At 44.2% G+C, this 16,029-nt stretch overlaps 1 protein-coding gene across 4 annotated transcripts in view; it reads right to left on the bottom strand.

The window, feature by feature from the left end:
* The window catches only part of SUSD1 (sushi domain containing 1), a 174,680-nt gene extending 158,921 nt beyond the window's left edge, over window positions 1-15,759 (bottom strand). For 3 of the 4 annotated variants that reach the window (XM_058302539.2, XM_058302540.2, XM_071217064.1), the window contains exon 1: window positions 15,346-15,466. In XM_058302539.2, the coding sequence (XP_058158522.1) occupies window positions 15,346-15,451 (106 nt within the window). In that variant the 5' untranslated portion in view covers window positions 15,452-15,466. Of the gene's footprint in view, window positions 1-15,345 lie in introns of all 4 variants that reach the window. The other variant, XM_058302538.2, reaches the window with a different exon arrangement.
* Window positions 15,760-16,029: the final 270 nt, after the last annotated feature.

Raw genomic sequence — 16,029 nt, 5'->3', positions numbered from 1 at the left:
TGCCTGGTATGTTGGCATAGAAGTTAAGAGCATGGTTTCCAGAAAAAGGCAATCTGGGTTACAATCCTAGCTCTGCCATTTACTAGCTGTATGATCTTTGACAATCTCTGTTCCTCAGTTTCCTGTAACTCTGTAAAGTGAGGCTGATCAGAGCCCTTCCTCACATGGTTGTTGCAAGGCTAAAGAGTAAACGATTTAATACATGGTATACATTTAGAGGATGTCAGCTGTTATAACAACCTCTCAACAACTCTTTGTTAATGAATTAACGAAGGTACTAACACCAACAAGCTAGACTAGGCCCATTTATACTAATGAGTGTTATGGAGAACTGCAACAATGCAAAAATTCAAAGCAATAGCTGTTGGATAAGTGTCTACTTACTCAAGGGGCTGATATTCTAGGAACCATAACATCTCAATTGACATCATCACTCCCTGTCATCCCAGCATCCTCCCAGCCTTCTTCACTGTACCTGACTCAGAAGTTGGAAGTTTAAGAAGTATGAAATAACTGCTGTAAGAAAGGGGCTAAGTTTAGCTTTCACATGAAGGAGACGTGGAATCAGGGAAAATAACTAAAATCAGCCTCGTGGTTTATCACATCAGCCACCCATATCCTGATAGGGGAACTAGCTAAAACCGGCTCTGCAGTTAACAGAAGGAGGGACAAAGGCTCTAATGACTCTGGCACTGAATTTAAAATTAGAGCCAACTACCAAGTCACCTGAACGCAGGGAATGAGAGCAATAACTAAGAGCAGGAACCTACGTACGTTAGTTAGAACTCTTGGATAGGTTGTAACCTCTGAAGTACCCAATCACTGGGGAATAGGGGAGGGACCTGCGTGTTAAGCTTAGGATATAAATATTCTTGTGTATTGTTGCTGGGCCCACTGGCCATTTTACAAAGATCACACACCCATTCTTGCAAGATCATGAATAAATTCTTTTCTTCTGCACATTTGGGTGAGCGTTCATTCTCTTTAGATACAGCTTTCTTTCTAACACTACCAAGCAAGTTTTCCATTCCTAGGAAAATGCTGTATTTGTTTCATTACTCTGAAAATTAATTTGTTCACATTAAAAAGTCCAGAAGCCAAAAGAAAAAAAAAAGTTGGAAGTTCAACTTCCTCACACTTTCAGCCCTGCTCATCTTTCCCTCCTCTCTGCCCCACACCAAGAAGATCTGTACCTCAGCATGAGATGGAGGCTACCAGCAGGAGCCAGTTGCTCTGGCTCTTTCTGTCAATATGAGGACAACAATTCCTTAAGTGCACTTCTGAAATAACAGCAGATGGACTTTTAATGATATGGCGAAGAGATTTTATTCACTGTCAAGGAAAGACGGTAGGTTAAAAGCACAAATGGTACGCTCAAATTTAAATCCTTCTTAAAGGTAATCCTTAGCCATTCACAGTTGGATCAAACAAATCTGCTGCACAACCTTCATGAGATTCTCCCTCAAGCTCGTGGAGATGTGTGGAAAGAGAGGAAAAGACCTGGGGAAATAAACAAAGTAGACCTAAAACTCAGGAAGAGAAAGTAAGCATTCTCAAGTTTCCTACCATACTACGTCAAAGTGCATTGCCTTTCAGAGAGGGCATCAAATTCCAGAGATGGAAGGAACCTGTAAAACCCATATTCCCTCTCCAACATCCCTGACAGAAAAACTAAACAAAAACATTGCTCTGCTTTAAAATTCCCCAAGACAAAGCACTGTACTCTCTCAAACAATGTAATATTTGCAAGGCAATGCAAACTATTATATATTTCCCACCCAGCCCCAACCCAGGGCTGGCATTTTCCATCAAGAACCTTTAACCTTAGGTACAGAGTCTCTGGGGTCATGAAAAAGTTTTGGTAATGGATAGTGGTGATGGTTGCACAACATTGTGAGTATAATTAATGCCACTGAATTGGACACTTAAAAATAGTTAAAATGGCAAGTCTTATGCTATACATATGGATAAATAAAATCTGGTAGGCCCAACTAGAGGCACCTCTGCTAAGCCACATGTCAGCCAAACGAAAATCTAAGTTTCTATTCCCTGTAAATGCCATGCTCGCCAAGAAAAACAGAATTTAAATCAGCCAATGAGATATTGCTAACTCCCTCTTCTTCCGACAGCTAACTTCCTCATTGCTAAGCAACCCCCTGCACTAACCATATTAGGAAACGCAGTCTGCATTAACCCGTGAACACTTCCTCCCAATGTACTCACTTGCTCTGTCTATAAAAGCCCATTGCTCTTTTTGTTCGGCGGAATTCCTATCTCGTGTTGACTGGAATCGCCCTAATTCATGAATTGATTCAATAAAACTTCCTGAAACCTAAACAAATTTTGCTCCAGTTGTTATTTTAACAGTTATTTTGGCGACCAAGAAGGAATTGCGGCTGACTCTACAAACTGGAACAGCGGGTATGGTGCCTGCAGGAATCCATTGTGTTCACTGCCCTCCTCGCTCTCTCATCGGTGGTTGGGAAGTTCATCTGGGGTTCAACTCCACTCTTTTTGTTTTGTCTTTTTTTAAGTTTTATTTATTTACCCCACCCACCGACCCCCATCCTGGTTGTTTTTGCGCTCACTCTCTGCTCTCTGTGTCCATTCTCTGTGTGTTCTTCTGTGTCTGCTTGTCTTCTCTTAAGGTGGCACCAGGAACTGATCCTGGGACCTTTAGAGTGGCAAAAAGGCACTCAATCTCTTGCGCCACCTCAGCTCCCTGGTCTGCTGCATCTCTTATTGTCCCCCTCTATGTCTCTTTTTGTTGCATCATCTTCCTGTGCCAGCTCTCCATGTGGGCCAGCCACTCCTGCGCAAGGCAGCACTCCTCATGGACCAGCTCTCCACTCGGGCCAGCTCGCTGCACGGGCCAGCTCGCTGCACAGGCCAGCTTGCCTTCTGCAGGAGGCCCCAGGAATCGAGCCCTGGACCTCGTGTATGGTAGCTGGGGGCCCAATCCTTGAGCCACATCTACTTCCCCCAGCTCCACTCTTTGTTTTTGAGCTCTCCAATCTCACAATGTTCCCACCCTGGAGTTAACTGGCTGATTATTCGAGGCGAGAAGGTCCCTTATGAGGGACTTGAGCCTTTACCCTTTGGTCTTGTTCACAGCATTTCTGTTGTGGGGTCCACAGCATTTTGCTCCTGGAAATGGGATCCTCAAAGTCTAAGAGTTCTCTGCCAACAGGCACCTCCACGTCTTCTATGTTTAAGATTATGGCACTTTAGATGGATTGTATGGTTTGAAATGCATTTCAATAAAATTGATTTTAAAAACAGGAAAGGGGAAGCGGACTTGGTCCAATGGATAGGGCATCCGCCTACCACATGGGAGGTTCACGGTTCAAACCCTGGGCCTCCTTGACCCGTGTGGAGCTGGCCCATGCACAGTGCTGATGCACGCAAGGAGTGCCGTGCCACGCAGGGGTGTCCCCCGTGTAGGGGAGCCCCATGAGCAAGGAGTGTGCCCTGTAAGGAGAGCCATCCAGCACGAAAGAAAGTGCAGCCTGCCCAGGAATGGCGCTGCACACATGGAGAGCTGACACAAGATGATGATCCACCAAAAAGAAACACAGATTCCCTGTGCTGCTAAGGATAGAAGTGGTCACAGAAGAACACAGAGCGAATTGACACAGAGAGCAGACAACTGAGGGGAGGAGGGAGGGGGGAGAGAAATAAAAAAGAAAGAAAGAAAAAAAAAAGAAAAGAATTATGGGGCATGGAGTTGCATCTGCTTTAACAGAACAACTTAAAATTACAATGGCCTTTATGGGGCACTTTTCAGTTCAATAAGATTCCTTATCTTAGATGTGCACTTGAAAAAGCAGCCCCAGAATTAGGCCAAATAGTGTGCCTGTTTTAACTGGAACTCAGACTCAACTAAGAAATTGCAAAACACTATAATAGCTTATATAAACTAGTAAGTTTTGTATTTCTATGTTTCCTGTGTTTCTGTGTTTTTATATCTGGCTCATACCTGGAAAATTGTAAATTAAAGCTATAAACTCTCTATTTGTGTCTGTCTGTATGTTTGATGTATAATATTTTCCTACCTCAGATGGTATTACCAAATTGATTTCTAAAACTTCATAAAGAAATTCTACTAAAATTGGCTTAAAAAATAAGCCCGTATGTGTGAATTAATACTCCTAAAGTCCTGGAAATTAAGGAAACCAAACTTCTAATATTCCCAATTTTTTTAAAAAAAGTATTCATGGAACTAAAACTAAATGTTAAGGAAAAAAAAATTAACATAATTCAGACAAACATTTGATAAACAGGACTAGTTTAATATTGTTAGTTAAAAGCAGCTGTTTCTTCTGCATTATCAATGTTAAGTACAATACAAATACAATTTTACCCTACTTGGGTATGTTCTCCTTAAATTTATAAAGCTTTACTGATAAAATAAGCTAGCATTACATCGACTAAATCTTTAAAATTATGAAAAATGTAAATCTGTGTTTAACCAAATTGAGTTAGCATTCTGGCTTTATTTTAAGAAGAATTTAGTTTTGTAGGATGTTTACTTAAAGACAGTTTCAGGGAAGCAGATGTGGCTCAAGCAATTGGGCTCCTGCCTACCACATTAGAGGTTCCTGGTTCGGTTCCCAGTGTCTCCTAAAAAAGATAGCAAGGTGGCATGACAGGCAGATGCAGCAAGCTGACACAAAAAAATAACACAACAAGAGATACAAGAAGGAAAACATAATGAAAGACACAACAAAGCAGGGAACGGGGGTGGCTCAAGTGATTAGGTACTTCCCTCCCACATTGGAGGTCCCAGGTTCAGTACCCAGTGCCTCCTAAAGAAACAAGGAAGATGAATAGACAGCCAGTGCAAACAACGAGGGGATGGAGAGAAATAAATAAAACAAATCTTTAAAAAAATAAAATAAAGACAGTTTCAAAGATTTTTTTAGTAACTTAAGGTACCGCTGTATATAAGGTGTGCAGAATGTGCTTTGTTAAGGGAAAAGAGAGCAGTTTTGGCCTAAAGTAAAATGACTGGTAGTCACAGAATGAAAAGCAGGAATATGTAGGACAAAACCTGAATGGATATAAAAAGTTGTAAAATGTTCATTGAAATGGAATTTTATGTCATGAACAAGGCAGGCTACTGTAGAGAATGGGAAGACAAGTCTAAGACCTGGCAGAAAAACATGACTGCGAACCCCGTGGCCATGGAATCCCACCTGGAAACTCCTGAGGAAAGACCACCCCCAAGCAGGCTGCCAGAAGGACCCCACGAGAACCCCATTTGGAACGAGATCTCACTCAGGGTCAAAGAAAAGCCCTGGATATCCTGACGGGGCCTCACCATTGAGCCCCGTGGGGAACTGACGTTTGGGGTAACCAATCAGAACAGCAAACAGCTGGGGTCCCCTCCCCCAAACATTAGCAAGTGGGGGGATAATTAATAGCTCAAAAGGTAACCACACAAGCCAAATCTCTCCCTTTACCTGGAGCAGCCTGCACCTACACCTGGGATGCGTAATCCGTCATTTTCTCCCGTTTCTCTTCTCCCATTTTTCTCTATAATCTACTGGCCTAACTAAATCAGCATGTTCTTAAATTCTTTTATGTAATATAGCTAAGAACCTAGAGGAATCCAGCTTCATTTCCTTATCAGACAGTATCCTACAGAACTAGACTTTAGGTTTCTTTCTGTTAAAATAAAGTTTTCTTAGATTATTAGTCTGCTCTTAGTAAAAAGTTGTAAAAGATTTTCTTAATCATCTGAATAAACTGCTTAGAAAGCAAAGATTCTGTCTTATCAGAATAATAACCTTACTGATATTTATATTGCTTTTTTTAAAAGTCTTTACACTTTTAAAAGAACTGTGTGCTGTTTTATTTATTTTTTTAATAATCATGTTAATATCTACTTACTTATAAAATCCCTTATTGTCATTTTGGTTAAATAGAGAACCAAATGTTATTTCACAGTGACCCATTTTTCTATTTAACAAAATGTGCAAACATAACAAAAAACTTTTTTTGATATATAGTCTTCCCAAAATTAAATGCTAAATAACATCCTATTGATCTCAAACCATCTTTGGGATTTTCCAAAAGGATCCTAGAAAACCACAAAGGATTTGTTCTTTCACCTTGTAAAAAAAAAAAAGAGGTGCTAGAAATAATTAGGTTTATTTAATACGTTAATGAGTTACATGAAAAGTGTTGTCAAATTAAATAGGATTTTCTAACTTTCTGTTAGATTTATATGGGTAAAATGCTATTAACATAAACATTTCAGAAATTGTATAAAGTCCCTAGAGATTTGTCAATAGCCTGACTGTTCATGAGATGTCCCAGTACTGATCTGACTGATATCAGACAACAGTATAGTGTTAGTGGTCATGATTTCAGTTATTTTTTTTTTTAATGTTACATGTTACAGAAACAACCAAATTTTCTTCTCAAATTTCATTATTTTTGTAATGAACTTTGATCAGAACTTCCACTTTTATAAAAGAGCCGTAAGTTTAACCACAGCCATTTTAAACTTTTATCATCTACAGACAATTTTTATTCTGGTGCTTCCCTGAAAACATTTGCAATCAGCTACAGACCAGATTGCTTCATCTTCAATAAAGAGGAATGGTCTCAAAGACACAAAGAAAAAACTATGCCAGGTACACTGGGGCACAAGCTACTAAGGACATTGCTTTAATAATTAAGACTCTGCTACTGGATGAAAATCAAGGTTCCAGAATTCTAGCAAAGAAACTGATGGGTCATGAGATTGCTAACACAAGATCAAGCAAAACAAGAACTAATCACCTCGGGCTAGATGAACTGATAAAGAATAATTATAGTTTTGTTTAGATTATTGCTACTATGTTAAGGTTCTATTTTCTAGATACCAAGAATCCCTTACTCTTGTTAGCTACAATTCATAAAGCATTCATCATTTTCTCTCTACCCGGACCTCCAAAATTTGAAAACTTTCATTGAATATTCTTATTTTTATGGTAAAATAATTTTTACGTAGAGCCCATCAGATTTTGTCCTCCTTGATAACAGGGCATAATTGGCGATGCCAGTTAAAGAACGATGCTCAAAACAAACAAACAAACAAAACACACACAAAAAAGAAATAAAAAACAAAAAAAGAAACCTACAAAAAAATGATGCTCATTTCATCAGAAGTAACCAGATACTTTTAAGAAAGTAAGGCTAACTTTATAAAACCAATGCTTATAAAACACTCTTGGAAAAACCAATCTGGTACCTAGTCCAGGGTAACCAGCTGTACTTGTACTTTCCGGACAACAGATGAAATCTGGTGTTAAGGTCCTGGCTTAGTTTCCTAGCCTTACAGGGCTTCTAAAAGTCCAATTAGAAGTTCCTTATAAAAACTATCAGCAAAGCCAAATTTTAAAAAGCCCATATAGTAAATTATTCTCACTACACCTATGTAAATAATCAGGCCAAATCTAAAGAAATCAGCGTTATTTTATAATTAAGAATAACCTTTTTGAGATTATCTTTGATCAAAAGAAGGGTGACTGTAAAGAAGTTTTTTATTTCAAAGGAAAACTATAGCACACTCCTGTGAGTCAACAGATTCTGCTCCTATTCATTACCTGAGCTATTGTGCATCCCCTTTATAAACTGCAGATAACTACGTGGTTTTATTTTCTACCTGTAAATTAGACTGACTCCTGTGATCCTGCATATATAATCCACCCTAAATGCCCGTCAGAAAGCTAACTTGGTATCTGTTGTATACCGGGCATCAAACTGACAATACACATCATCACCCCTGCCCTAGGAACACCCCACCAGAGTGAGCAGTTATAAATACATCTAAGGTTATAAAACGGAGCTTTAATGCCCCTCTAAGTGGTCTCCAGGTCCTCCCGGCTGAAGTTAAAAGCCCAGTATCAGTGTTCTAACAAGACAGGCTCTAGACACCCTGACTGCCCATAAACAATACTGTATTTATGTTAATAAGTCTGGCACAGTAATAAATAACCTAAATATTTTTAAAAACCAAGTTAAGATAATTCATAATATCAGCTAGACTCAAATATTTCAATAGACAGAGGCCTTTTTAGAAATATATTCCCCGCCTGGGGAACACCTTCAATCATTTCTAATGACCAAGGCATTCATTCTACTGGGCAGCTCATTAAAGCTCTAACGAAGATTCTACAAAAGAGTGGCCATTATCCCTGTCTCTACCACTCTTAATACTCTGGAAAGGCAGAGAAAGCAAAGAGCATATTAAAACTTATACTATCAAAATTAACTGAGGAAACCAGGTTACTGTGGCCTCAAGTTCTTCCACTGGCCCCTATTCGAAGCACACCTTTTGGGAAACACAAACTTTCTCCCTATGAAGTTCGCTCTGAAAGACCTTTGGCAACTGGCCTTCATCTTATCATGAATCCCCTGCTTCCCCAGCAGGAGATAACTCACTATTATAAACCTCCAATGACTTATGCACAAGGTTATCTCCACCAAAGAGGGACACATTTCCAGATCTGAATCTCCCTCAGACTCCTCACTTCCTAACTTCATTCAGCAAAAGGGTAAACTGGAAACGACATCAGGGCAAAACGGCCCTTGAACCATGCCAAAAGGGACCATGCCAGGTGCTCTGAACTCCTGACACTGCGGTCAGACTACAGGGATTGAATATGGGTTCACATCTCACAACTGAAAAGTTGTGACCTGTGACCAAACCAGAGACCTACAACTAAAATTTACTAGAACAAGAAGTAGATGGATTCACGAGATAGAGAGCTTCCACCCAAGACCACAAATCCCCACATTCCTTTCATATTCCTTATCATATTATTCTTTACAATTATTATTTCCACACCCCTTTTGCACATCTTTTCCATCTTGCTTAGGAAATCCTACCACTGAAAATGTTTAAATTCTTCTTGCTTGTCTCTTTCTTCCTTTTTGCAGGGCCTGGAAAAGCAAGGCTCTTATTCATTTTTCCCAGGCCATTGCAAATGGGGGAATATAACTGATTATTGTATCTGTCATCACAAACCACCATCTGTACATGATGCCAGAGACCCTATTGTTTTTCCCATGACTAATCACTCTCAGGTGCCAAATGCTACTTTAAAAATATCACTCATCTTCAATCTCTCTCTTCTCTCTATTGAGTCAGGATTGCTACGAAAGCCAATTTTCCCTGCCTCACATTTGTACAAACATCAGGAAGGCCTTCATTTATATCCTGTGACAAAGATAACGGCACAGCCATTAGCAAGTCACCCTTCTTCCCGACATCCCTGGGTGAGTTGGCAAGATGCAACAACTCCCAGTACAGCAAACAGGGCATATGGCTCATTTGTATATCCAGAGATGTCCCCAAGATGACTCTGACATCTCTAGGAGTGGGCTGCACCCCTCCAGGATTTGTTTTTCTTTATGGAAAAAATTAAACCTCTTCCATTTAGGCCCCCTGGACAGCGGCAGGGCAATGTACCCTCAGATGCCTCCTTGTTCCCTTAAAATTCATAACTAATCCAAAGCCTAAATTGGACTACTCTGCTTAATTTACATTCCCAAGCCAAGCACGAATTGCCTGCAGGTGTCACTGATGCCAAATGAGCCTCTTTCATTAGACTCTTATTGCCTTGGTTAGGAATTAAAACCAATGAAAATATGATTAGAAATTTCTCTGTAACAGTAGGGAAAATTAGTAATTCTGAGGCAGGTTAGTTCAGGGAAAGGGAAAACTTGGATCACAGCTGAAGACCCAGCAGACAATACGGCTGACAGACAACATGGCCATAAGACCCCGCCCAGAAATCTCCTGAGGATCTCGAGAGATCCCAGCATTAGAATCTTATTTGTAACAAGAATCTCATTTGGGATGAGAATCCCATTCAGGGTCAAGGGAAAGCCCCAGATATCCTCAAAAGGCCTCACCATTGACCCCCTGAGAAAGGACAGGTGGGGCAACCAATCAGAACAGCAGACAGACTTTAAAAAGTCCTGACCTAGGGACAGAGAGATGCTGGACATTATATATCCTGCGATAATCCACTGAATGGACTGGGGGAGAATGTAAACTACAATCCATGCAGGGCAGCAGTGCTTCAAAATGTATTCACCAAATGCAATGAATGTGCTTCAATGATGAAATAGGTTGTTGATGTGGGAGGAGAGGGGTGGGGTGGGGGTGGGGTATATGGGAACCTCTTATACTTTTTAATGTAACATTTTTTGTGATCTATGTATCTTTTTTAAAAAAGACCAAAATAAATTGAAAAAAAAAAAAGCCCTAGCCTGGTGTCCCACAGGAGCAACTCACCCTGCAGCACACCTGTAGTCCACACCTGCGACTGCTTATTTTTCTCATGTTCTTGTTTCTTAATAAACTCTTTACTCCCTTGCCTACCTTATGGTGTGTCCTTAATTCTTTTAAGCAACATAAGCCAACAACCTAGAAGCCCAGAATCATCCAGTAACAATTCCATCACAAAGGCTACTGCTGCACAACAAAAACCTTTAGATTCTTTAGCTAAAGTTATTCTAAATAATAGAATTGCTGGTTGAGCAAGGAATAGTTTATACTGTCATCGATACCACCTGCTGTACTTGTATAAACACTTCTGGGAACGCTGAAAGGCAGTTACATGAAATAGCTGAACAAGTCACATGGCTCAAAAAATAAGTCCTTCCACAAGATTGCTTTTCGAGCCCTTCAATTTCAGTTGGTTTGGGTCCTAGGGTGCCTAGCTTAAAAGCAAACTCCAAACATTGGGCATTTCACTACTCATAGTAATCATATTGGTTTCCCTGGAGCACCTTATGTATCCTCTTAAAACTTTTAAATGATTGCACCCAGCCATTTTGCTAAATGGTGTTAGTCGCCAAGAACAACAGAAGAGAACAAAAATGGTAGCTCTCAAAACATCTGTAACCTAGAGTTAACCACCTACAGAGCTGTCTAGAACAAGCACAGGGTAGCTAAGAGGGGCGCTAATGCCTTACAGTTTTATCTCGGGGGGGGGGGGGGCAGCGAAAATTGATAAGTAAAATCTAGGAGGCCCAACTGCAGGCACCCGTGGTAAGCCCACATCAGCAAAACCAAAATCTAAGTAAGTTTCTATTTCCCTGTAAATGCTAGGCTCACCCAGAAAACAAAATTTAAAACAGCCAGTCAGCTATTGCCAGCTCCCTACTCTTCACCAGCTAACTTCCTCATTGCTAAGTTATTAGGAAATGAGCCTGCAAATGCCCTCCCTATCTACTCCCTGTTCTGTCCATAAAAGCCATGTGCTGCTCCTCTCTTCAGCGGAATTCCTCTCTACCTCATGGCTACTGGAATCTCCCCAATTTATGAATCGACTGAAAAAATTCTCTGAGATCTAAACAAGTTTTGCTCATCTTTATTTCAACAATAGGTCAGCACAATAAACATTTTTAAAAACCTCTTAACTTTCCTCATGTAAAGCAGCTTCCTTTGCCCGCCTCTGTTCACTTTCTCCTTTGACCAAGATAAACTTGCACCGCCCCTCCCCCCCCACCTGGCCTCCACACCAGGAACCAGGCCACACCCAGCGCCCTAGTCACCCGGTGAGTTGTGGGTTTTTGTTTGTTTTTTTTTAATTTATTGAAGTATGTCACTCACACATAAACATACATAAACAATAAGTGTATAGTAATAGTTGTGAACTTACAAAACAAACATGCATAGCATCATACAGGGCTCTCATAAACTCACCCTACCCACCAACACCTTGCATTGTTGTGAAACATTTTAGACTAATGATTAAAGAGCATTGTCAAAATAATACCATTCACCAAAATATTTTCCCCCAACTCACCCTATTATTATTATCTGTATATCATTTCTATATGAACATACATAAACAATAAGTGTATAAGTAAAGTTATGAACTTACAAAGCAAACATGCATCACATCATCCAGGGGCCCCTTACATCAACCCTCCACCAACACCTTGCATTGTCATAAGTCAGATTTTGACAATATTCTTTCTTAATCTGTAACAAATGTCTCGTGACAGGCTGAGTTTTGAGGTAAGCAGTCAGTCATGCGTTTTGGCTGCACCCTAGGTTCAGGCCGAACATGCCACCCACTCCCTACCCACCCCCAGTTCTTGCCACATGCTGCCTCACGCCTGACTCACATTCTGAAAGCAGGCAGCACACTCTTTGTTCCAAGCAATTAATTTCCCCTGTCTTCTGTGCAGACACCAACAGGCCACCTGCTCTCCTGGGCAATGACACCTATGTGGACCGAAGGCTGTGCATGTGCCCAGAGCCAAGTGCCTGGAGGTGGAATAGCAGCTGCCGGGACCCTCTCACCAGCTCTGATCCTGCTCCTTTCCTTTGAGCAACTTTAAATCATTCCTAAACAACGCACTCCCTCTTCTCCGCTCCAGGAACCATGCAGCTCTAATTCCTGAGGACAGAGTGAAGAAGATCAAGCCTAAGAAATACAGGCGCATTTTCTACCGTAACAGCAACTTGCCCCCCATCACTGCTCCCCAGGACTCCCCACCCCTTCTCCCTCTGACCCTCCCAAACCCCACCCAGGCCTGAGCCAGCAAGTCCCACAGCCACGCCCAGACTCAGGGCAATGCCAGAAAAAGGTTAAGAAACAGGACCGACAGGTTGCACCCCTCCTCACCCATTCCAAACCTTCAATTCCCTGGGGCCTGGCACCCCACCCACCCACCCACACCTTCCTGCTCTACCAATTATGGGTCTCAGTGATGGGTCTTTCTTCATACTCAGGGCACCTGCCTTGGCCTCCTCCCCCAAACTTCCTTGCTTGACACTCACGTCACACGTATCCCAGATTCCTAACACAGCCACAACCGCATCCCACGAGGAGCCTACTAAGCAATTTCGCTCCACTATGGTAACATGTACAGCAGAGGAGTGGGCACAGAGTCTCGGGTGCTGCAGGGAGAAGTGGATAAGTGTAATGGGCTTCCAGGAAGGAGGACAACTGGGCTGGTTTTGAAATATGAATAATGCTCACTCCGCAGAGAGCTGTGTGACAGGAAAGAGCATTTCTTCTCCATTCTTCTCTCCCCTTGCAGAGACTGACTTGCTCCATTAAATATTCTCATTTATTTTTGCATCTTCAGTTTCTTCCTAATGAATAATGTTCCTCAGTCTAAAACGTGCTCCAGTCTGCTTTATTCCCCCCACCCCCCCAAATCATGCACTGACCCCCAGCCCACCTAAACACACCCCTCTCTTTCCTCTAACTTGAAGGAGTATCTGTTCTGCCAAGGTCTCCATACTCACGTGCAGCCCTCGGCTTTGGCTCTCTGTCTCAGGACTCTGCTGGCACTCTGGCTCACACCAACCACAGTCACCAAATCCAAAGCCTTCTTCCCCATCTCCATCCCCTTGGTCTGCTTTCCCCTGGCGTCCTGGCACTATACCGATCTCCCACCTATCTGGCTGCTGTTTCTTTTTCCTCCACTTGCATCTACCATCTAAACTTTGTCCTTCCCAGGAATCTGTCCTGGGTCCTCTTAATGTCTTTGACCTCAAGGCTTCAAGTGACTATCCCAGTCTACTTGGATGACACACCTGTGGTTCACATTCCTGCCTGCTGATGGCTTTCATCTTTCTGAACCTCTTAACATCATCTCAAGTCCAGGATGTCCAATCATCTTCCTTTCCAAATCTTGGTTTTTCTCCAATAGAATCACACATCCAAGTCATCCAGTCCCAAAACCTTAGTGTTATCGTTACTCTTCTGTTTCCTTGTACCTTAATTTCTGTTAGTAAGTCCCTCCAGTTCCATCCCAACCTTATCATTTACTTTCAGTTCTCTCTCTGTCTTAACTGTGGGCCCAGTCCTCAGTCCTTCTAGGCCAGCTACAGCAACCACTTCCTCAATGGTCTCTAAGCACCCAGCCTTTTCTCCACATGGTCCACCATAAGAAAACCTGTCCTTAATAAAAACAGATCTTCCAAGGTTGTAACTGCAGGAGAATGCCTACGTATGGAGAGGGGGCTCAATCAGGCAATCCTGACTTCCATTTCCCCAGATTCATCCTACAGCCTTTAAGCACTGGTGGATGACTTCAGATGCTTCTTGTCATCTTCAGCCGTCTTAGCCCAGCAGTTCGGTGGAAGCAGGTGGACTGCTCCCTAAGCGCCAAGCTTCTACAAGCTCTTATGTACAACTGCAGTGGAATGCAGCACCAGGTTAGGGAAGGAGGTTGGAAAGCCTATCAGAAATCTGATGTACAAAAACAGCCACTCCAGAAGACTGGAAGCAAGAGAAACACCCACCTGCAATGGTAAAAGTCCCAGGGTGAAGAGAGTTTGGGAGGGGACAGGGGTATGAACCTCTAAGCCCCCCCATATCTCCTCACATGGAAATTCCCCTTCATTTCAGGGTCAGTGTTGGTATTTATTAAAGAAGCTGGGGGTTTCCTTACACCCACTTTTCATATCACTCCCCAATACAAAACCCTACAGCAGCAGCCAAATGGCTCCCCACTGCCCAGGAACAGCAAGGTCCAAATGCCCTGATGTGCTCATCAAGGCACTCTGCCTTCTGGTGGAGTACAATGGGTTTTTCCACCCCATTTCCTGTTCCTCTCCTACCCAGCGAATGAATCGCCACCCCCCAAGCTTTTGTTCCTACATGCTGTTCCTCACGCTGTCCCCTTTGTCTGGAATTCACTCAGTGCACACACATTTGTGCAGCGGTGACTGTGTCCTCTGCTTTGAGTTGGAATGGCCTTTTCCTCATCTTCCTGCATCCAAATATTAAGGACCTTTCCCTCTTCTGACCAACCACCCCTTCTCAGAGCTCTTAGGGCCTTCTGCCTGCTATGACAGTTTTTTGGGGGTCAATGTCACCTCCCTTACATGTCTGAATCCTGAGTTCAATGAATGAAAGAGTTGAATGAACACTGTTCCTGTAAACTTCTTTACATTTCTTTCTCTTTTTAGCAGCCAGTTCTTCACCAAGGTGAAGACATAAAGATACAAAGAAAATTGCTTCGAGTCAAGAATTTGTCGCTCAAAAGCCACAGCGGGGCCGGAAGCGTGACGGTGCAGCGGGGAACGCCCTTCCACGCCCCACGCGGCGCCCCCCGGGCAGCGCGCGCCCAGCCCCCGCCTAGCCACAGGTGGGGGGGGCGGCGAGTGGGTGCCGGGGCGGGGAGCCTCTCCCGCTTCTCTGAGCGTTGCCTTCCCGATTCCACACGGCCAGAGCGAGCCCCACCTGCACTCCACGCCCCGGCTCCACGCGGCCCGGCCCAGGGGCGGGGAAGCGTCCCGGGCGCGCCCTGGGGGCCCAGCCAGTGACCTCGGGGCACCTGCGCCGCGCCCCCTCCCCGGCCCGCACTCACCGTCGGCGCGCGGCGCTGCGGGGGCGCCTCGGGCCAGGCTGAGCACTAGCAGGAGCCGCAGCAGGCGGCGAGGCGGGAGGCCCGCACCGCGGGGCCCCCGGCCCATGCCGCCGCGTCCCTCCCGGCGCGCCCACGGCTTCTTCTGCCGCCCCCGAGGCGCCGAGATAAGGCGGCGGGCGCGCGGGGAGGGGGCCGGTCCGGGTGCTTCCGGCGCCGCGGGGTCCGAGGGGGCCGCGGGGCCCGCGCCCTTCCTCCCCGCCGGGCCGGCGCGCGGGGAAGGTGCTCGAGCTGCCCCTCGCCCTTGCGCTCCCACGGGCACCTGCTGCGTGCCGGACGCCTGGCGGACACGGGGGACCCCAGAGCGAGCAGAGCGCAGGGGCCAGGCCCTCTCGGGCTTTCCCTTCCCAAGGGGGAAAGGACGTCAATCAAATCATGACACAGCGGAATGCAGAGTCCCGGGCTGGGCTGGGAAGGAAAAGCCCGCCGGCCTCGGAGAGACTGTTTAACGGTAGCAAACGGGGGTTCCGGGCCGTGGGAGGCCCCCCTGGGGGAGGCGAAGGAGGCGGGGTGGGCAGGAGGAGCGAGAACCTTCGAGGAGGTGCACGAGCTCAGGGGCGCAGTGGAGGGTGAGAAGCCAGTGCCGGGGCTGGCTGGGGCGAAGGCCCACCCGCGCGACGAGGGCCC

The sequence above is a fragment of the Dasypus novemcinctus genome, chromosome 8, assembly GCF_030445035.2.
Source record: "Dasypus novemcinctus isolate mDasNov1 chromosome 8, mDasNov1.1.hap2, whole genome shotgun sequence".
In the NCBI taxonomy this organism is placed as follows: domain Eukaryota; kingdom Metazoa; phylum Chordata; class Mammalia; order Cingulata; family Dasypodidae; genus Dasypus; species Dasypus novemcinctus.
This window is presented reverse-complemented; position numbering and strand designations above follow the sequence as displayed.